A 21,970-nucleotide genomic window follows, 5' to 3' on the forward strand; every position below is an offset into this window, starting at 1 on the left:
TGAAAGAGATCCCAAATTCAAAACGCCAAGAAATATAATAGCTAAATTCCAAAATTACCAGATAAAAGAGAAATTACTGCAAGCAGCCAGAAAGAAACAATTTAAATATCATGGACCCACAATCAGGATTACGCTGGACCTTGCAGCCTCTACATTAAAAGACCATAGGGCATGGAACATGATACTCTGAAAGGCAAAGGAGCTTGGAATGCAGCCAAGGATTAACTACGCAGTGAAAATGAGCATGATTTTTCAGGGAAGGAGATGGATATTCAACAAAATAGGGGACTTCCAAATGTTCCTGATAAAAAGACCAGAGCTCAACAAAAATTTGATCTTCAAGTACAAGATTCAAGAGAGACATAAAAAGGTAAATGGGACAGAAAGATACAATATGTTGTTAATAAGGGCAAAATGTTTACATCCCTACAAGGGAAGATGACACTTGCAACTCTTGAGAACTGTATTGTTATTATACCATGTTAAAGGAGTATACATAAAGGGGGTGGATATAAGTTGACTTTGATGTAATGATAAAAAAAAAATTTAATCAAGTGGGTTAAATGGATCCAAGTAAGTGGATTAGTCTGAGCTAAGAAAATGTACTGAGAAAGGAGGAGGCAGATAAGGGTAAATTACATTACAGGAAAAGACACAAAAACCTATTAGAATAGAGGTAAAGAAGGTAGGGGGATGAGCATTGTTTGAACCTTACTCTCATCAGATTTGGCTCAAGAAGGGAATAACATAATCAGTTAGGTATAGAAATCTGACTTGTAATATAGGTCTTAGGAGGGGAAAGAAAAGGGACGGGGGATAGAAGGGAGGGAAGAAGCAATAAGGGTAAAGGGGAAGAAAAGGGAAAGGGATAATAGAAGGGAGGTGGGACCCAAGGAGGTACTAGTCAAAAGCAAAACACTAGTGAGGGGGGAAAGGAGAAAGGAGAAAGAAAAGCATAAACAGGGGGGAAGAAAAGGATGGAGAAAAAGACATAGATAGTAATCATAACTGTAAATGTAAATGGGATGAACTCTCCCATAAAACAGAAGCATATAGCAGATTGGATTAAAAACCATAATCCTACAATATGTTGTTTACAGGAAACACATCTGAAAAAGAGTGACACACACAGGGTAAAAGTAAAAGGCTGGAGCAAAATATATTATGCTTCAGCTGAAGTAAAAAAAAGCAGGGGTAGCAATGCTGATCTCAGACAAAGCAAAAGCAAAAATAGATCTTATCAAAAGAGATAAGGAAGGAAACTACATCCTGCTAAAAGGCACCATAGACAATGAAGCATTATCATTACTAAATATATATGCACCAAATGGTATAGCATCCAAATTCTTAGAGGAGAAGTTCAGGGAGTTACAGGAAGAAATAGACAGCAAAACTATACTAGTGGGGGACCTCAACCTCCCCCTTTCTGAACTAGATAAATCTAACCACAAAATAAACAGGAAAGAAGAGGTAAATAGAATATTAGAAAAGTTAGGTATGATAGACCTGCAGAGAAAACTGAATGGGGATAGAAAGGAATATACTTTTTTCTCGGTGGTACATGACACACACACAAAAATTGACCATGTACTAGGGCATAAAAACCTCACAATCCAATGCAGAAAGGCAGAAATATTAAATGCATCCTTTTCAGATTATGATGCAATAAAAATTATATGTAACAAAGGGCCATGGAAAGATAGACTAAAAAATAATTGGAAACTAAATAATCTAATCCTAAAAAATGATTGGGTCAAAGAACAAATCATAGAAACAATAATTTCATTCAAGAGAATGACAATAATGAGACAACATACCAAAACTTATGGGATGCAGCAAAAGCAGTTCTTAGCGGAAGTTTTATATCTCTAAATGCTTACATAAATAAAATAGAAAAAGAGGAGATCAATGAATTGGGCATACAACTAAAAAAACTAGAAAAAGAACAAATTAAAAATCCTCAATTAAACATCAAATTAGAAATATTGGAAACAAAAGGAAAAATTAATAAAATTGAAATTAAGAAAACTATTGAACTAATAAATAAAACTAAGAGAAAAAACCAATAAAATAGATAAACCTTTGGTTAATCTAATTTAAAAAAGAAAGAAGAAAACCAAATTACTAGTATCAAGAATGAAAAGGGTGAAACTACCACCAAGGAAGAGGAAATTAAAACAACAATTAGGAATTATTTTGCCCAACTATATGCCAACAAATTTGACAATCTTAGTGAAATGGATATATATTTACAAAAATATAAATTGCCCAGATTAACAGAAGAGGAAGTAAAATAACCGCATTTCAGAAAAAGAAATTGAACAAGGCATTGATGAACTCCCTAGGAAAAAATCTCCAGGGCCAGATGGATTTACATGCGAATTCTATCAAACATTTAAAGAACAATTAATTCCAATACTACATAAACTACTTGGTAAAATAGGTAAAGAAGGAATCTTACCAAATTCTTTTTATGATACAAATATGGTGCTGGTACCTAAACCAGGAAGAGTCAAAACATAGACAAATTTCTCTAATGAATATAGATGCAAAAATTTTAAATAAAATATTAGCAAATAGATTACAGCAACTTATCACAGGAATAATACTGTGACCAGGTAGGATTTATACCAGGAATGCAGGGCTGGTTCAATGTAAGGAAAACTATCAGCATAATCCATCATATCAACACCAAAACTAACAGAAACCACATCATCATCTCAATAGATGCAGAAAAAGCTTTTGACAAAATACAACACCCATTCCTATTAAAAACACTAGAGAGCATAGGTATAAATGGAGTCTTCCTTAAAATAATAAATAGCATCTATTTAAAACCTTCAGCAAGCATAATATGTAATGGGGACAAGTTAGAAGCATTTCCAATAAGATCGGGGGTGAAACAAGGATGTCCATTATCACCACTGTTATTTAACATTGTACTGGAAACGTTAGCTTTAGCAATAAAGAAGAAAAAGACATTGAAGGCATTAGAATAGGCAAAGAAGAAACAAAGCTATCACTCTCTGCAGATGACATGATGTTATACTTAGAGAATTCCAGAGAATCAAGTAAAAAACTACTTGAAATAATAAACAACTTTAGCAAAGTTGCAGGCTATAAAATAAACCCACATAAATCATCGGCATTTCTATATATTACCAACAAAGCCCAACAGCAAGAAATAGAAAGAGAAATTCCATTTAAACTTACTGCAGACATTATAAAATATTTAGGAGTCTACCTCCTGAAACAAACCCAGGAATTCTATGAACACAATTCCAAAACACTTTTCACGCAAATAAAATCAGATCTAAATAATTGGGAAAACATCAGTTGTTCATGGGTAGGCCAAGCTAATATAATAAAAATGACAATTCTACCTAAGCTAATTTACTTACTCAGTGCCATACCAATAAAATTACTAAAAAATTATTTTATAGAGTTAGAAAAAATAATAACAAGATTCATTTGGAAGAACAAAAGGTCCAGAATATCAAGAGAACTAATGAAAAGAAATGCAGGGGAAGGTGGCCTAGCCATTCCAGATCTTAAATTGTATTATAAAGCAGCAATCACCAAAACTGCTTGGTACTGGCTAAGAAATAGAGTAGTGGATCAGTGGAATAGGTTAAGTATGTAAGACACAGTAGTCAATGACTATGGTAATATATTATTTGATAAACCCAAAGACCCCAGCTTCTGGGATAAGAACCCATTCTTTGAAAAAAACTGCTGGGAAAACTGGAAAAGAGTATGGCAGAAACTAGGCATAGACTAAAATCTCACACCATATACCAAAATAAAGTCAAAATAGGTACATGATTTAGATATAAAGGCTGATACTATAAGCAAACTGAGAGAGCAAGGAATAGTTTACCTGTCAGATCTATGGAGAACAGAAGAATTCATGACCAAACAGGAGATAGAGAACATTATGAAAAGCAAAATAGATAATTTTGATGACATTAAATTGAAAAGTTTTTGCACAAACAAAGCTAATGCAACTAAGATTAGAAGGAAGGTAGAAAATTGGGAAAGAATTTTTATAACTAGTCTCTCTGTGAAGGACCTCATTTCTAAAATATACAGAGAATTAAGTCAACTTTATAAGAATACAAGCCATTCCCCAATTGATAAATGGTCAAAGGATATGAACAGACATTTCTCAGATGAAGAAATTAAAGCCATCTATAATCATATGAAAAAATGCTCTAAATCACTATTGATTAGAGAAATGCAAATCAAAACAACTCTGAGGTACCACATCACACCTATCAGAATGGCCAACGTGATAAAACAGGAAAATGATAAATATTGGAGAAGATGTGGGAGAATTGGAACACTAATGCATTGTTGGTGGAGTTGTGAAATGATCCAACCATGTTGGAGAACAATTTGGAACTATGCCCAAAGGGCTATAAAAATGTGTATACCCTTTGACCCAGCAATAGCACTTCTAAGGCTACATCCCAGAGAGATCACACAAATGGGAAAAGGACCTACATATACAAAAATATTCATAGCAGCTCTTTTCGTGGTGGCAAAGAATTGGAAATTGAGAGGATGCTCATCAATTGGGGAATGGCTGAGCAAGTTGTGGTATATGAATATGATGGAATACCATTGTGCTATAAGAAATGATGAACAGGCTGACTTGAGAAAAACCTGGAAAGACTTGTATGGTCTGATGCTGAGTGAAGTGAGCAGAACCAAGAGAACGTTGTACACAATAACAGTCACGTTGTGTGATGACTAATATTGATAAACTTAACCCTTCCTGGCAATACAAGGATCTAAGACATCTCCAAAGGCCTTGTGATGGAAAATGTTATCCACACCCAAACAAAGAATTATGGAAGCCAAATTGTTATTTTTTTTTCTTTTCTGTTGAGTTTTGTTTCCTTTTTCTGATGGTTCCTTCTATTGGTTTTAATTTCTACTTACATCACTAATGTGAAAATATGATTAATATGAATGTAAATGTATAGCCTATATCAGATTATGCGCCATCTTGGGGAGGGTGGTGGGGAGGAAAGGGGAGAAAATTTTTAAACTCAAAAGCATATGGAAGTGATTATTGATAAATCAAAATAAATTAATAATAATAATAAAAAAAGAATTGCCTAGTACAGTGAGAGGTTAAGTGACTTACTCATAACTAGTGTAGACAGAGGTAGCAATTGGTTCAAGTCTTCCTGGGAGGCTGACTCCCTTTCCCCTACACCCTGCCACATAAGTTATTATCTCATTCTTTTAAATTTATATGTTTTATAAAGTATATGTGTGCATATTCATACACAAATAAATACACACATATAAAAGCTATGCTCAAATTCTTTTTTTTTAACTGATAGAATACATGATCAAATTTGGACACCACCAGATCCTTTAATTCCATCTGCTTTCTTTTCAAGGAATTCTTTCCTTCAGTTTTAATAACCCTTAAAAACCTGGGACTTAAAAAGCAGCCACACTAAACTTATCTCCTTAAAACTTCTATAAATTGATTTATTCTTTACTTATGACATGTATTCATATCTAGATTATGTTATTTCTGCTTCTTGTTTAATTTGCATGCCAAAAGTCCTGAGGACTTTTGGATTTCACAACAGGAAAGCACTGAACTTTCTGACCTCATTGAAGAACCAGCTTTTCTCTTAATGGAATATGCTCAGTTTTCCAGGAAAAGCAAAATTGCCTATTCCCTTTGATTTTCAGATTACAATATTCTACTGTCTTTTTTCAATTTTTGTCATTATTGAGTAGTCTTGCACAATGTGAATGGCTGGGTTTTTTTGCTTTTTTTTGGTTATGTGAAACACTTCCTCTTGGTTACTTGCAAAATTCTCCTTGACAAGAAACTCTGAAACTTGGTGACTATATTTCTTAAGAAGTGAACTTTAGAGATTGTCTTTATTGGTATCTTATAATTCTATAAATTTTCACCCTGCTCTCTGTTTCCAATACCTCTAGACAATTTTCTAGAATATAGTATTCCATGTACCTGGAATATGGTGTTCACACCATTGGTTTTTTTCTTTTTTCTAGGAAACCAATAATTCTCAGGTTATCTTGCTGGTCTCAGTTCTGTAGTTCTATTGGCTTTGGTTTGGAGAGAACTGAAATCTCTCAATGCTGTCTTTTTAAAAAGCTCCGTTATTTGTTTTTCTACTTGGGTATTTTTTCATCCTGATTGAGTCAACCTGCTCCTCAGAAATTTTCTACTCCATCCCCACTCTCCATCTAATCAATTCTCATGTTCTTATTGACTTTTTCCATCAGGTAACTTATTTCCAATTTTATGGATAGCAGAGCTTTCTTTATATCTCTTATAATTTAAATGCTCTGGAAGATCTTGTGATGTGTCCATTACCTTTTCTAGGGGTGTAGTTCTTATTATAGTCACTGTTCTTTCCTTCTGGAAAAGAGGCAACAGGGTAAATAGAAAAAGCACTAGATCAGGAGTCAACTCTTAATATCCTTGGGCCTGGTTTCTTCATTTGCAAAATTAGAGTGTTTAATTTATTGGCCTTACAGCTCAAACCCCAAGGCTCTTGTTTTCTTTTACCTGGTAGAATGTATTGGGGTCTGGGGTTTGTTTGTTTCTTTTTTGGCTTCCTCATTTCATTGCTCTGTTAATTTTCCTTTGAAGGTTTTTTCCTTCGTTCTTGTTCTTTTCTTCTGTTCTTTCTCCTTATTCTATTTTATTTTTCTTATTTATCGTTATTTTAAGGTGTTTAGGGGAGCTGGGCTTAGTAATGATCACTCATTCCCCTCTCTTCCTGGAACTCCTAGGAGAAGAATTTCAGCAGGCCTTGAGTAACAAAGTGCATTCTAGGCATGACTAATGACCTGAGGAAATGTACCAAGGGCGTTCAGAGACCAGAAAGTTGTTTAGTTTGTCTGGAATGCACAGTTCATAAGGAGAAGTAATAAGAACTGTAGCTGGAAAGGGAGGCTGGAGCCAGTTTGTAGCAGGCTTTAAATGTCAGGCTAAGAAGTTAGTATTTTATCTTTTAGCTTAAGGGAATTCTAGAAGGTTTTCAAACAGAATAGAAACATAAAACAAAAGAGTGGGAAGGGCCTTTAGAGATCATTTATCCAACTCCTTCATTGTATAACTGTAGCAGTAGCTTGGTCGATTATGTAACAGGAGGCTTATTGTGTCAACATTGTTATGGCAGAGAGGTTAGGCAGTAGGAGAGAATGACTTAATTCATTAATTTATTGTTATGTCTTTGCAACTCTCCTGCTCCCCAGTGCTCTGGTTACCAATCACAGGTGGGGCAGCACCAGGACTCAGGAACGCAGAACTAAGCAACAGAGCCGGTTCTGATCCACGTGCTTGAGTCACCTTCAGACTACAACTCCCAGGGTGCGTCTTGGCAACGTCACCGGTTCGGGACACGCCTGCGTCTTAGCCTTGTTTCAGTTCATTGCTTGTCTGGAGGAGGGGATACTCCCCTCTTTACCCGCCCTTGACTACAAGACCCGGCGTACCTATAGTCGCCACTTCGCCTGCGCTTCACACTCCCACGTGCCTCGCCCCCAGCCGCGGGACCTACAAATCCTGGAGAGCGGCGTGCGCCTGCGCTTTCATAAGTCCGCCGCTTCCCTCCCTTCTCCTCCCCACCCTGCTGGAGCTTCTGGGACTGGGGCAGCTCGTCGCGTGGCCTACGGCGGCCGGCAGGGGGCAGCGGTTGGCGGTTAGCAGCCGTTGGCCGAAGGGGCGGGGAAGGCGGGGCCAGAGGCGGGGCCGGGGCCGGGGCCGGGGCCGGGCCGGGCCGCGCCGGGCCGGGCCGTAAGGTGCCGGAGCCGTGGGGCTCGCTGGCAGTGGCTGAGGTTGAGGCCGAGGAGATGGGGGACCGAGGTGGCGCGGGCGGCTCTCGGCGCCGGAGGACGGGCTCGCGGACAGCGAGCGGGGGTAGCGGTGGTGGCGGGACATCAGGGAGCCAGACCGAGGAGGAGCTACGGGCGGCGGCGGGAGCGGGAGCAGACGCAGGCGGCGGGGGGGACACCCCGACCCCGACCGCAGCCCCGGCTTGCACCCGGACACCCTCAGAGGAAGGAGACGGAGAGGGCGTGGGCCCCCCAGACTTGAGGTAATGGGCTCTAATCCTGGACCCCTATGACCCCTGGGTGACCCTTCCCGGCCCGACCCCTGACTCCCTCCCACCCCCCCGACTTCCTTCCCCTCCCGCTGCCCGCTCCAGCCCCCCATTTTCTCGCTGCGGCTGCTTCCCCAGCCCCCTCTCCTCACGGTCTTTTTCTGTCCTGACCCTTCCTTCCCTGCTGTGACTGCCCGGATTCCTCACTCTTTCCCCTCCCCCAAACTCTGTCTGATCGTTTACCTTAGTCCATGTATGAGACTCTGAGAAGGAAGGGAGCCTTTCTCTCATTCATGCATTTGTTTAAAACCAAAAACCAAAACCCCACACTGATGCCTGCTGTGGGCAAGGCTCTGTACTCGGCATTGACAGAGCAAAATGAAATAGGATACGGTCCCCGTTATCAAGGCATTTATAAACTGATTGAAGAGGGAGGGTCGAGAAAAAGGGATAAAAAATGAACTCTGATAATTGATACGAGTTAGCTATGGTAACACCCTATGAATGGTGGAGTTCCTCTTCAACATAGCGTGAATGAGCCCAATAAAAGAACAAAACAAGAAAAAAAAGGGCGGGGGGGCGGGGAGGGAGCGGAATATTCTTCATAGGAAGAAGTGCTATGAAGATTCAGAGGATCGTGGAGTCACTTGTAGTTGGGAATTCAGGGAAAGCTCAGTGGAGGGAGTGGCATTCAAGTCAGGCCTTGAAGGATGGCTAGAATTTTGATAGGCTGAGGTAGGGGGCACTGAGGGAGGCATGAACAAAAGTATGGGAATGGGCCATGGTGGGAAATTAACTTTGGCTAAAACAGAGGGTGCTTATGTGTAAGGGGATAGTAAGAAGTCTGGGAATCTAGCTTGCAGCCAGATCTTAGAGGGCCTTGAATGTCAGGCTGTCAGTCAACAACCACAAAGTGCTTACTATGTGCTAGGCACTTTAAGTGCTAAGGAATTTGGCTTTTTTTCTATAGGAGATAGAAGATTTTTGAGCAAGAAAGTAATGTGATCAGAACCATAGAAGCCATAAAGACAAATCAGCCAGCACATGTGGAATAGATTGGGCAGGAGAGGCTAAAGGAAGAGAGACTGGTTAAGAAGCTATTCCTCATAGTTAACTTTCAATTCCTTCTGCTCCTTCTACCTAAGGGCCTTGTCCTTCTGAGCCACCTCTGGGTCCCCCATCTCCTCAGCCTCAACCTCTGTACTAAACCAGGAAGCCCTTGGTCCCAGAGCTGTGTGTACAACAGGGAGAGGAAGAGAGTGGCAGACTTCCAATCTCAAGGACAGCTCTTGGGTCCTTTATCCCTTTATGTACCATATGGAAAAGGAGATCTCCTACATCTACCCATCAAGGTGTCTACCCTAATTCAAGCCCTTATCACTTCCCATCAGAACTCCTACTTCTCATCCTATGAGGAAGAATTTTTCATCCATGAAGTCAGCAAACTGTCAAGAACCTACTATGTGCAGAGTCTTTATGTTCAGCTTTGCTGCTTCAGGGTGACCTAAAATGTAATATGAAACAAAATACTATCTCGTATGAGTAGTATGAACACAGTGCTAAGAGAGATTAAAGTAGAGAAAGGTCACTTCTAATTAGGATGATTAAGAGAGAGATAGCATTACTGGGTAGGAAGCCCTAGAATGTATATCCAACATTGGCTGAGAAATTTGCTTTGGAGAAAGAAGAGATTCCCTTTTCCTCTTGTCCTATTTCACTGTATTAGGAGCGGTTGCCATCTTGCTTAGAGGCAAGGGAATGGATGAAATGGTATCTGAAGGATCCTGCCAGATTGGGGACTCTGTGTATCACCATCCTTCCTACCTCTTCATCTATGCCCTGTCACTATCCTTCCCTGTCACCATTTGTCTTTTCAATCTTTTTGCCTACCCCTTAACCGTCCTTCCCAACAGCAGCATAGTGGAAAGAGCACTGAAGTAGGAGTCTAAATATCTGGGTTTAAGCCCCAGTTCTGTCACTAACTAGTTATGTTACTTCAGGAAAATTATTTTAACAGCTCTGGATTTCAGTTTCCCAGTCTATAAAATGAGGATAATTGTACTTTTGCAGTCAGCTTATTTCACATGGTCATTTTAAGGATTACATGAGATGGTACTCATTTGTAAAGTTAAGTGGTATCTAAATGTGTTTTTATTATCTCTGTAATCTTCTCTTCCCTATTTTCCCCCAATCATTGCCAACCCTATTACTGCTTTCCTCCTTTACCTAGAATAGTCTTTCCCTTTTCACTGACCTCTCCCTGCCTTTTCTCATCATCACCCCTTCCTTATCTTCTACCCTTCACTTGGCCCTATGACCTATGGAGAACATTTTCTTTAGTGTTTTCCCAGTACTTCCTGCTGAGCTTGGGCAGGGCAAACAGTTCTGGTTTGGGGTGTAAGCTCAGTTCCTCCTACCCCTGTTGCAAGGTGAGACTGTAGGTCAGGAATCTAGCAGGGGTTGCTGTTCATCTTCTGAATCACATTCTTTATTCCCCCACTTCAGCTTCCTTATTCCCCGTGAAAGCACTGACTTATGAGCTGGGATCAAAGGGATGTGATCACTGTTTTCAAATATCAGAAGGTTCATTTTGGAGGGAAAAGGGATTGGATTGAAACTGCTTGACTCCAGGGGGCAGAACTAATAATATTAGGGATTCGGGTGTGGGGGAGAAGGGCAGATTTTAGCTTCTTGTGTGGGAGACCTTCCTAAAGAATTGGAGCTGTCCAACAATTGAGTAGGAAATTAGTTTCCTTGGAAAGTATTGTTTCATCTAGGTGGTGACGGCTCCTTAGGGATATTATTGAGGGAATTCTTGCTCATATGGGGTTGGAAAGGACCATTCAGTCGTCTAGTCCAACTCTGATATTCTTTGGTTCTAGAAGTGAAGGTATTGGCAGGGAAAGGGTTTGGTGTTTGGGGACATGGATTTCAGGCTTCTGAGAGGGTACAGGGCTTGGTGTTTCTGAAGCTAGCCAGGCACAGAACTAGGATACTAATGCCCGGGGTATTCAAACCACTTTTCGGCCTTTCCCCCCCCCCCCCCCCCCCCATTTTAACTGACTAAGGCAAAGGGAAGGTAACCCTTTGGGGGAATGTAACTAGTAGGGCTCCAGTCCAGTGGTTGGGAAAGCTGATGTGTGGCTTTCCCAAGGTAGAGGTGGGGATAGGGAGAGTTTGAGGAGAATGGACATTTCTAGTTTAGAGCAACTTGGGCTTTTGAGTGAAAGGGGGAAGAAAGGGAAATCTGATACTTTATCTCTTCTGGTCTCTTTCCTTCTTGACCAACTCCAAAGCTTCTGTGGGAGCAGGCTCTTTCTCATTGAGGAGGGAAATCTTGCCAAATAGTCTCTCCCCAGGAGACAATAGAGCATATGTCTAGGATTGACTTCTCAGCTCTTTTCATTGTTGTTGTTTTCTTCATAGAGGAGTTAGGAAGGGGAGTTAGTTGCTCCTTAGCAAAGGCATTTATTTAAGGATGGTGGAGGATACCTCCTATATTGGTCTTCCCTTTCATAACTGAAGTTCTAGAGTGGTTCATTTACAATTGTTGTCTCTATTTTCTCACCTCTTACTTACTTCTCAGCCCTTAAAGTCTCATTCTGGTTTCTGACTCCACCAGTGGCCTGAAACTGCTCTTTCCAAGGTTACCAGGCATTTCTTACCTGCTAAATCCTATGACCTTTTCAAAGCCTTTCTTTTATAGAACATCTGGATAGAAAGAGGAAATAGTTGAGGAATTCAAGAAACAAATCAGAAGTCTGACACAGAAGCACAGTATAATAGTGATTGGGGATTTCACTTATCCAGGTTTTTACTGGGGTTCTCTACCAAACAATTTTGTGACCTGCCTTAATGATAATTTCATCCTTTAAAAGGTGGAAGAGCCAACAATAGGAAGTTCTTGTCTGCTTTTGGTTCTCCCTAATAGGGAGGGATGGTTGCAAGGTGAAAATGATATAAATCTTGGGGGGAGGTAACCAGTCTCCCTAGAAGAGTACAAAGTTCAGCACAGTCTGACCTGAACCCTAGATTTTAGAAAGCAGATTTTACAGGAAAGACAAGTAAGGATCTCATGGAGGGTCCTGCAGGGGAAGCCAGCTGAGAAATTTAAATTAATTCTATTTTGTAATTGGTAATACAGCCGAGGAAGTATCTCAGCAATAAAATTCTGAAGACACAAAGGGAAACCATTTTGATGGAGGAAAAATGGGATTTGTGTGACGAGATTGATGTGAATGCACAGGGAATTCACCAGGTGATTTGGAGTTTAAATCTCCGGTTAGAAGATGGAAGTAAGGGCAAGAATGAAGAGAAAACAGAAGGGTGGTACAGTACTAAAAGAAATGACAGGAAGGCTAAAAAGGCTGCCAAGGAAAGCTAAGGCTACGAAAGGGGCTTTTTTGGGGTTCTTTTGGAGATGTGTTGGGGGAGAGAGAAGTGCTTGTTTATTCAGAAAAGGAGGAAGATTAGTGATGACCGAGAGAAGGCAGAGCTGCTCAGAGCAGCTGAAGCAGAGATTGCTTCTGTTTTCTGTGGCAGGGAGAGTGACCTTTGTTCACTCTTTGCACAGAGCAAAAGTGGGTAACAGGAAGCTGATACCCAGGATAAGAAAGGGGAGCATAAGAAACAACCTGTACTCAAAGGATTAAAGGCACCTGGTCCAGATAAACTACGTGGCAGCCTTGATTATTGAACTGCTGTCTTACTGAGCCACTGTTGATGATACTTGAAAGAACATAAACATGATAGGTACATACATAAGACCTGAGAAAGGCAATGTTCTGATTTTCAAAAAGGAGAAAATAGAGTCTACGAATGAGAGCCTAGTGCTCTTGACTTTAGGAATCTGCTCTAGGATTTCCCACATATTAGAGATGGTGGGGGAACATCTAGAACAGGAAGCAGAGATCCTAAAGAGCCGTCACCACTCAGTAAAGAGCACGTCCTGCCAGCCTAATCTTACTTCCTTTTTTGTCAGTTATTCATTAAATTAGTAGATCTGTGGGATGCTATAGTTATAGTTTACCTAGATTTTAATTTTAGCGATGCATTTGATCCAGTTTCTCATACTAACCTAGTGGAAAAGTTGGAGAGATGTGGGTGAGATGACATGCCCCCCCAATCATATTGTCAGTTCTGCTACCATGACATCTCTCCCATCTGACATTTATGTCATTTCTGCTATGACCAGGTCCTCATCACTTCTTGCCAGGATGGAACACCCTCCTAATTGGTTTCTTCATCCAAGTCTCTCTAATCTGTCCTCCACATAACTGCTAAAGGGATATTTTTAAAGGGTACATGTGACCATATCACTCTCCTACTCAAGAAACTCTAGTTCCAGGGACTCTTAATATGGAGTCCATAAACTTGTTTTTTTTAAATTAATAATTATATTTAAATATAATTATATTTTATACATTTAAAAATATTATTTTGAGAAGAGGTCCATAGGCTTTGCTAGACTGCCAAAGAGAATAGCACAAAAAGGTTATGACTCCTGCTCTAGTGGTTCCCTGATGCTTTTATGATCAAATATAGACTCTTCTGCTTGGTAATTAAAGTCCTTCATGATTTGACCCTAGCCTACCTTTACAATCCACATTACTCCCCATCATTGTTGTTTGCTTCAGACAAACTGACTTCTTTGTTGGTCCCCTACGTGCATGATATTATGTCTACTGCTTCCATGCTTTTGCCTGGAATGCTTTTCATTCTAATTTCTGCCCCTGGGAACCTCTGGATGCCCTTTAAGGCTTACCTCAAGTGCCGACTTGGTTTCTCAATTGTTAGTACCCTCCCCACCCTGAATCACGTTATATTTATTTTGTACACAGGGCATCCCCAAAGACTTAATGCACTTTTAAGTCATACCTTAAAACTGCACTGAGATTTTTTGGGACATTCTGTTATATATTTTATTTACTTACCTGTGAATGTGCATCTTCCCATAGAAAGTAAGCTCCTTGAAGAAAGGAGCTGTCTCACTTAACTTTGCATATAGCAGGTACTTGAATGAAGGAAGGAAGCATTTAATAAATGCTTACTATGTGCAAAACACTGCTAAGCCCTAGGGGTAAAAATAGAAAAGTAAGACAGGCCCTGCTCTCAAGAACACATTCTAATGGGGGAGGCAACACACATACTTAATAAATGCTTGCTTGATTGAATTGGTTAAATTGCCACATTCAGAAAGTTATATCATTAATGGTTTTATCAGTTTGGCAGGAGGTTTCCAATGGAGTGCCTCAAGGATCTGTGTTTGCATCTGTGCTTTTTTGTTTATGAGATGCAGATGATACAGAAATGGGAAGAGTAGTTACAACATTGGATAACAAAGACACGATCCAATAACATCTCAACAAGCCAAAACGTATAGCTAAATTTAAATAGATGAAATTTACTAGAGACATATATAAAGTCCTAGGCTCAAAAATTATAAGAAGCATATTCTACACCAATTTATCTGAAAAATATTATGGGGTTTTATTGAACTACAAGATCAATAAAGTTAAGTGTAATTGACAGCCAAAAAAGTTAGCGTGACCTTGGGATGCATTAAGAAAAGCCACATCTGAAATACAGTGTTCAGTTCTAGGTACCACATTTTAGAAAAGATACTGCTAAGCTGCAGAGAGTCCAGAGAAGGCAACCAGGATGGTAAAGGGCTTTGAGTCTGTGCCATATGATGATCAGTTAAAAGAATTGGAGATGTCTGACCTGGAGAAGAGAAGACTCTGGGGGTGAGTGGGGGTGATAGCTATCTTTAGTTGAAGGGCTATCATGTGGAGGAGGCAGAACCAGTAGCAATGGTTCAGATTTTCAAAGAGGCAAATTTGGACTTAATATCAGGAAAAACTTCCTAATAGAGCTATCCTGACAGTGGAATAGGCCGCCTTAGAATGTAGTGAGCTCCCTCACTGGATGCCTCCAAGTAAAGTCTGGATGACTACTTAGATTTGTTATAGTGGACATTCCTCTTTCATTATGGGTTGGATTAGATGACTGCTGAGGTTCCTTCCAACTCTCAAATGCTCTGATTCTGGAATATTCTTTTGTAGCTTTTTATATGATTAACTACCACCTAGTCCTGACAGTCTTTCCCTACCTTGGATTCTGTGATATTGCTCTCTCTTGGTTTCCCTACTGCAGTTTCTTCTCAGTCTTTTTGCTAAATCATCTTTCTTCTGTCCCCTAAATGTGGGTATTACCAAGAATCTGTCCTAGACCTTCTTCTCCTATAGTATTTTCTTTGTGATCTCTTTACCTTCTTGCTTACTTCCTTACTTACTTCCATGAGTTTAATTTTTTGTTCCATGTGGACAACTTCCAAATCTATATATTTACCCTTAATCTCTTTCTGAATTTCAGTTCCTTATTACCAGCTACCAGCTAGACATCCCCACCTTGATGTTCCATAGGCATCTCAAACTCAACATGTCTGAAAGGAAACTAATTTTGTTTTCTCCTAATCCCATCCCTCTTTCAAACTTCCCTTTTTCTGTTGAAGATACTGCCATCCTTCCAGTCATTCAAGTTTACAACTTTGGAGGCATCCTTCCTTCTCTTTCACCCCCTATAACATGTCTTGAATTAGTCTCCATTTCTGTACTCAAATAGGCTGTACCATAGTTCAGACCCTTATCATTTGCCCAGACTCTTAAAAGTCTTTTAATTGATCCCCCTACTTCTAGTTTTCCCTTAATCCATCTTTCGCAGAGTTGTAAAATTGATATTCCTAAAATACTTATCTGACCACATCACAGTTTTATATAAACATCTTCAGTGGCTCTCATCTCTGGAATAAAATGCAAAGTTTGACATTTAAGGTGTTCTGCTTTCCATAGTCTAGCTCTCACCTACTTTTCTAGTCTTATTTCATATTATTTCCCTTCATACACTCCCTTTTCCAATCAAAATGACTGCTAACTTTTCTCTGCGTAAAATATTCCACCCTTTGGCTCCTTACCTTTTCATAGATGGCCTCCTTTGGATTCCTTTTCCACCTCTATCTCTTGGAATCCCTAACTTCCTTCAGGGCATAGCTCAGGTGCCACTTTGTGCAAGAGGTATTTTCTGATTTTCCCAAGTGTTCGCGTTTTTTCCTTCTCAAAATTACTTTACATTTTGTATAGATTTTTGTGTATACTTATCTGTGGGCATGTTGTTTCCTTCCGATAGAGTGTAAGCTTCTAGAGGGCAGCAACTTTGTTTTTGTCTTTGTGTCTCCAGAGTGTAATATAGGACCTGTCCGTACTTAATAAATGTGTTGTATTGAGTTGAATTGAATCTTGGAGTGGAGGTTCAAAGACCATTTGACAAAGGAAGGTTGTAGAGAGGATTTATGTTTGGGTTTAGATGTACTAGATTACTGGTGTTAAACTCAAATAGAAATAGATCCATGCTGGCACCTATTGACTTAGAAACCATGAGATAATGCTGATTATTATATTTTTATTTATTTTGCTAAACATTTCTCAATTACATTTAAGTCTGGTTAGGGTAGCAGTCCTAGCCATGAACTTCACATCTCTATACTAGATGAATTCTGAGGTCCCTTGGATGTTTTGGCTGAGGTATCTCCATAAAGGAGGAGCAAAGTCTTAAAGGTTGGGTAGAATTTTAATGGACCGAGGTATGGTGGGAGGGTATTACAGTGATAAATGAGCAAATGCCTGGAAGTGGCAAGTGCATGATATCTAAGGATTACTAGTAATTCGGGTTGGTTTATGGAGAGACAATAGAGAGGGAGAGTGGAAGCTGTAGGAGTGGTTGAGAGGAGAGACTCTTTGAGATAAGAGAAGACTAAATTTTGGGAAAAGAGAGAAGGGATAAACATTGACATAGTGTCTGCTATGTGCCAGGCAGGGTTTAAGTGCTTCACAAATATTTGAGCTTCATCAAAAACCCTTTGATCTTCACAATAACCCTAAGGCAAACAGAGGTGGAATGATTTGCCCAGGGTCACACAGCTGGGAAGTGTCTAAGGATGGATTTGAACTCAGGTCTTCCTGATTCCCAGGCTCTATGCTCTGTTTACTGTGCCACCTAGCTGCCTGTTATTTAGAGGAAGTAAGTAGGAAGGGAAGGCAAGAGTAGTCAAAAAGGGAGGAAGAAGAACTAAGAGACTGCCATACTTTGGAGTAAGAAGTTTCCAGAAGGGAAGAATTGTTCAGTAGCATCCAATATTATAGAGAAGATGAAGACTTTTTAAAAAGCTTTGGGAGTTGGCATTACTGACTTTGAAGAGCAGTTTTTCTCTATAGTTGGCCAGGAGTCATATTGCTAGGGTTTGAAAAGTGAGTGTCTTGTTTTATATTATAATGAAGTTTCTAACAATTCTTGATTCATTCCCATCTATAATCTAATTGTGAAGAAAAGAGAAAGAGGCATAGGGGTGTGTATGTGTGTGTGTGTGTGTGTGTGTGTGTGTGTTTGATGGGGAGGAGATTCAGTGTTACAGGACATGATCATCTTACCTCCTTTGGCTAGGGATTTAGGCAAGATTTCTGGCAGGCTGTGAGGGCCTGTGGCACTTTGGCCTCCATCAACCACGGAGCTAGGTACTATGGATGCCCAATAAAGAAGGTGTGGTTAGAATTAGGGCCTATGCAATGTGACTTTGTGATGGCCTTATCAGGGGTAAGCAAAGGTCAGTTGCCTATTGTCCCCACTCTGGCTAATAACTAGTTGAATAACCCCTCCTGTCTTCTCTACCCCAGCCCAGCTCCCTGGTCCTGCAGCATGGCCCCAGAAAGTTGAACTTTTGTGAATGGCTCAATGGAGTGTTTCAGCTCAGTTCCTCAGATGTGTTAGTTTCTTCATTAGCTCTGGGAAAGGATAACTTCCCCCATGGGCTATCTGGCTAATGTCTGTTAGGTTTCCCCATCTCAGTAAAGGCTTGGGATGTCTATTTCGTTTTCATCAGCTGCCTGTATTGAGCTGGAAGTCAGGCTTAGAGGCATACAAGTTTTGTTGGCTAGATTAGAGCAGTAGGTCGAAGTCTAGCCTCCTCTTTGGGCCTCCTAACCAATTTCTGAGTTCTGAAGTTTTTTTCTGCTGGGAAGATCAGATGAGATATTTGTAAAGCACTTAGCACAGTGCCTAGCACATAGTAAGTACTATGTAAATGCTTATTCCCTCCCCTTCCCCCTTTTCCTTCTCCCTTTTCTATATTCAAGGATTGCTTTACGTTTCTGTCTGAGAAGCCTTAGGGTTTTTGTCTGAGTCCGGTTGGAACAGTAGGAGCCATGCCTTGGCATGTTCCTTCATCTTCTCTTTTTCTTTCCATCCTCAACTTAATACTGCTTAAGTTGAGTTGTTAGGGTCGAGAACCCAACGCAGGCACAGGATGGATATGGGTAGGCTATTCTGTAAGTACCTTTTCTCACTGAGGTTTGATCTGGAGGAAGAAGACACAGCCTGAAGAGCCTGCCTTTGCTCTGGCTGGTGAATTAAGGAGAGGCTGGGATTTCAAGCTAGCACTTGAAACTAGCTTCCCAGCGGTGGAACTTGGGTCTGTGCTGGTCCCCAGTCCCCTAGGTTTTCTTGAAGAGCCCTTGTTCTGGAACTGGGTTGCTTCCTGTTCTAAGGGATGTAGGTTCCCTTTGGAGCTAAATGATGAAAGAATCTGTTACTGAAGAGATCAGTATTCTTTGTAGAACTTTTGCAGGCTGAAAAAGAGAACCTTCCCAATGTAGTCCTCGGAGTCTTTTTTGGCCAGGAAGCAGAAAGGACCTAAATATTTTTTTAGCCTCTGTAACCCTCAAGTATGACCCCTCGCCCCCCAGAGTCAGGGCTTGGGGCTGTGGTTATTGAGAAACTTCTCTTTGTCCTGTCTACCCTGCAGGGTGAGTATACTGAAAGTGAATGGATGGGATGGCTGGGCCAAGCTGGAGGCAAGATAAGAAAACTAAGGTTAGGCATTAAGAAAAGCTAAATTGGACACATTGACTGAAAATGGTGGGCTGGCCTACCTGCCTGTCTAGGTCAGGCCTATATTTGAATAGGATAAGAGACTGGACCTGTATTGAAAACTCAGGTAAGGAAATTCCTTCTTCAAACGCAGGTCATTATCTTCTTTGTAGTTTAGGGGAATCCCCAGGTTTTCTCAGGTTCCACTGGGAAAATAAGGAGAACAGTAAGGGATGTTCAGTGAGGAGAACAATGAGGGATGCTTACTGGGCAGGTGTACAGTGCTCTAACCCAGGAGGGAAGAGATGTGACTTCTTAGCTACTGATGTCAGGTCCCTGGGTCCCATTTGTGTCGAAGCATTATGTTAGCTGATGATCAGGTAGCAGATGCTGGCAAAAGTAGTAACTTGTATTCCTCACTACAGTCCTTCTCATTCACTATGTTCCAGTGACATATTAAGGGGAAGTTTGGATGGTAGCCAAGGCCTCTCCCCACTCTGAGTGACCAGGGGCCATGAGACCCTAGAAGGCAGATGCCAAGTTTGCAAGACCTTCTGCTTGAGGCCTGGCAGTTACCTACCTTACTAATTCTCTATTTCTCCATCTGCAAAATGGGATTACTGATTCCTCTTCACCCTAACATCAGAGCCACCAAGATGACCCTTTGGAGAAGAAAGTTGGAATGACAGGGTGTGGTAATGGTGATAAAATAACATTTGGCAAAGGATATGAGCAAACAATTCTTAAAAGAAAAATTGCAAGCTATTCCCAATCACATGAAAGAATGCTCCAAATCACTAATAATAAGAGAAATGCAAATCAAAACAACCCTGAGGTTTCACCTCACACTCTGCAAATTAAAAAGATGACAGAAAATGGCAATAATGTTGGAGGCTGAGGTTGTGCAATGATAGGCACACTAATTGTTGGTAGAGTTGTGAAGTGGTACAACCATTTTGAAAAGCAGTTTGGGCTATGCAAATAAAGTAACTAAAATGTTCATATTCTTTGAACCAGAGTCTCTAATACAAGACTTATACCCTAAGGAAGCCATTGATAAGAAGAAAGTCCCCATATACACCAAAATATTTGAAACAGCACTTTTTTTTATGATAGCAAAGAATTGGAAACAAAGTAGATGCTCATCAACTGGAGAATGACTAAACAAATTGTGGAACATGAATGTAATGGAATATTACTATGCTATATGAAATGATGAATATGATGAATACAGAGAAGCATGGAAAGATCTATGTGAACTGATGCAAAGTGTAGGTAGAACCAAGAAAACCATATACCCACTGACTACAACAATGTAAATGGAAGAAATAACCGCTCTCAAAATAAAGCAAAAGTGAATGTAGCAAAATTATAAAGATCAAGCATGATTCAAATGAAGAAATATGAGAGGATACTTCCAAACTACTCTTTGTGGACATGGGAGATTCACAGGGGTTGCACATTGCATATGTTTTTTCTTTTTTTAACTTTTTCAATGCATTGATTGGTTGTGCTGTTTTTTTTTTCTTTCTCTTTTTTCTTTGTTTTTAATAAATAATTTTGTTGTATGGTATGGCTGTCAGGTGAGAAGGATACTCAGGAAAATGATGACGTTAAAAACCAAAGTACATCAATAAAAAATTATAAAATAAAATAAAGAAGTCTCATTTGGACAAGTATAAAAATAACTGTAACAAGAAAATGGAAAGGCCTCCTTCCCTCTCTCACTGTGGTAAGATTATGAGTGAATAAAGGCTTTAAGAATTGTCTGTCTCTTCCTGTGGGCAAATATACAGATTGATACACTGTTGGAGGAGCTGTGAATTGGACGTGCTGTTCTAGAAAGTAATTTGGAAATATGTACAAAAATTTAATAAACTTGACCGCCAGGCCTAAGATCAAAGAAAGGAAAAGGACTCATATGTACAAAAGTTTAGCAGCTTTTTTTGTGGTAGCAAAGATCAGGAAACTTAAGGAAGTGCCTATCACTTGTGTATGTTTGTGGGGGGAAACGGTTGAACCAGTTGTGTTGTAAGAATGTAATAGAATACTATTTTCCTTTAAGAAATGATGAAGGGAATTGTTTTAGAGAAACCTGAGAAGACTTGTATGAACTGATACATAGTGAAGTGAGGAGAACTAGGAGAGCAATTTATATGATGACAGTGATGTAAAGACAAATGACTTTGAAAGACTTTAAAACTCTAAGCGATTCACAATGGCCAACCATGATTCCAGAGGACTGATGATAAAGCATGCTACCCATCTCCTGACAGAGAGGTGATGGATTCAGGATATAGGATAAGATTTATAATTTTTAGACAGGGAAGATGGACAATGTGGGAATTTGTTTTGCTCAACTATGATTATTTGTTGTGAGGGTTGGGGTGTTGTTTGCTTTTTTCAACGGGGAGGAGGTGGGAGGGAGAGAAAATAAAATTAATTGGGGAAAAAAAAACTGTTCCCTCTTAATCTCATCATGATGCTTCCTTAACTTTTTGTTGATGTTATGTGTATGTATTTCGGGAGACAGGTTTGTGAAGAGATGGTAATTTTTCACAAAGGCCAGTATTAACTTTCCTATTTTCTGTTCAGAAAACCAAAAGGTGAAAACCAGGCTTCCTCTCTCCTAGGGAAATTGTAGTGCCAAATGAGCTTTCAGAACATTTGGGGTTCTCCCTACAGGGAAATAGGGACCTGGAGTCAACTGTCAGTACCTCCCTCACCCTTAGGTGAAAAACCAAACTGTTTTGGGTCCTTGCAGGACTCAAGGCAACCCCATACAATATAAAAGGTTACTTTTACATTGTACTCTGATTACCCACTTTGGACTCTGGTTTTTCCTTTGTTCTTGGGCCTCTCAAATAATGTAGGTGGTCAGTTTGTTCTGTCTTCATTTGTATAGAACTTACTTAGGGCATTGTTGTGTTTCCATTTTAGTT

At 40.1% G+C, this 21,970-nt stretch overlaps 1 protein-coding gene across 1 annotated transcript in view; it reads left to right on the forward strand.

Annotated features, from left to right (window-relative positions):
- The first annotated feature begins 7,826 nt into the window (after positions 1-7,826).
- DGAT1 (diacylglycerol O-acyltransferase 1) overlaps positions 7,827-21,970 on the forward strand; it is a 31,286-nt gene continuing 17,142 nt past the window's right edge. The window contains exon 1 of the mRNA XM_027857751.1: positions 7,827-8,105. Coding sequence (XP_027713552.1) covers positions 7,861-8,105 — 245 coding nt within the window. The 5' untranslated portion in view covers positions 7,827-7,860. The remainder of the gene's footprint in view (positions 8,106-21,970) is intronic.

This window comes from Vombatus ursinus, unplaced genomic scaffold (genome assembly GCF_900497805.2).
Source record: "Vombatus ursinus unplaced genomic scaffold, bare-nosed wombat genome assembly UNPS02012319.1, whole genome shotgun sequence".
Taxonomy (NCBI): domain Eukaryota; kingdom Metazoa; phylum Chordata; class Mammalia; order Diprotodontia; family Vombatidae; genus Vombatus; species Vombatus ursinus.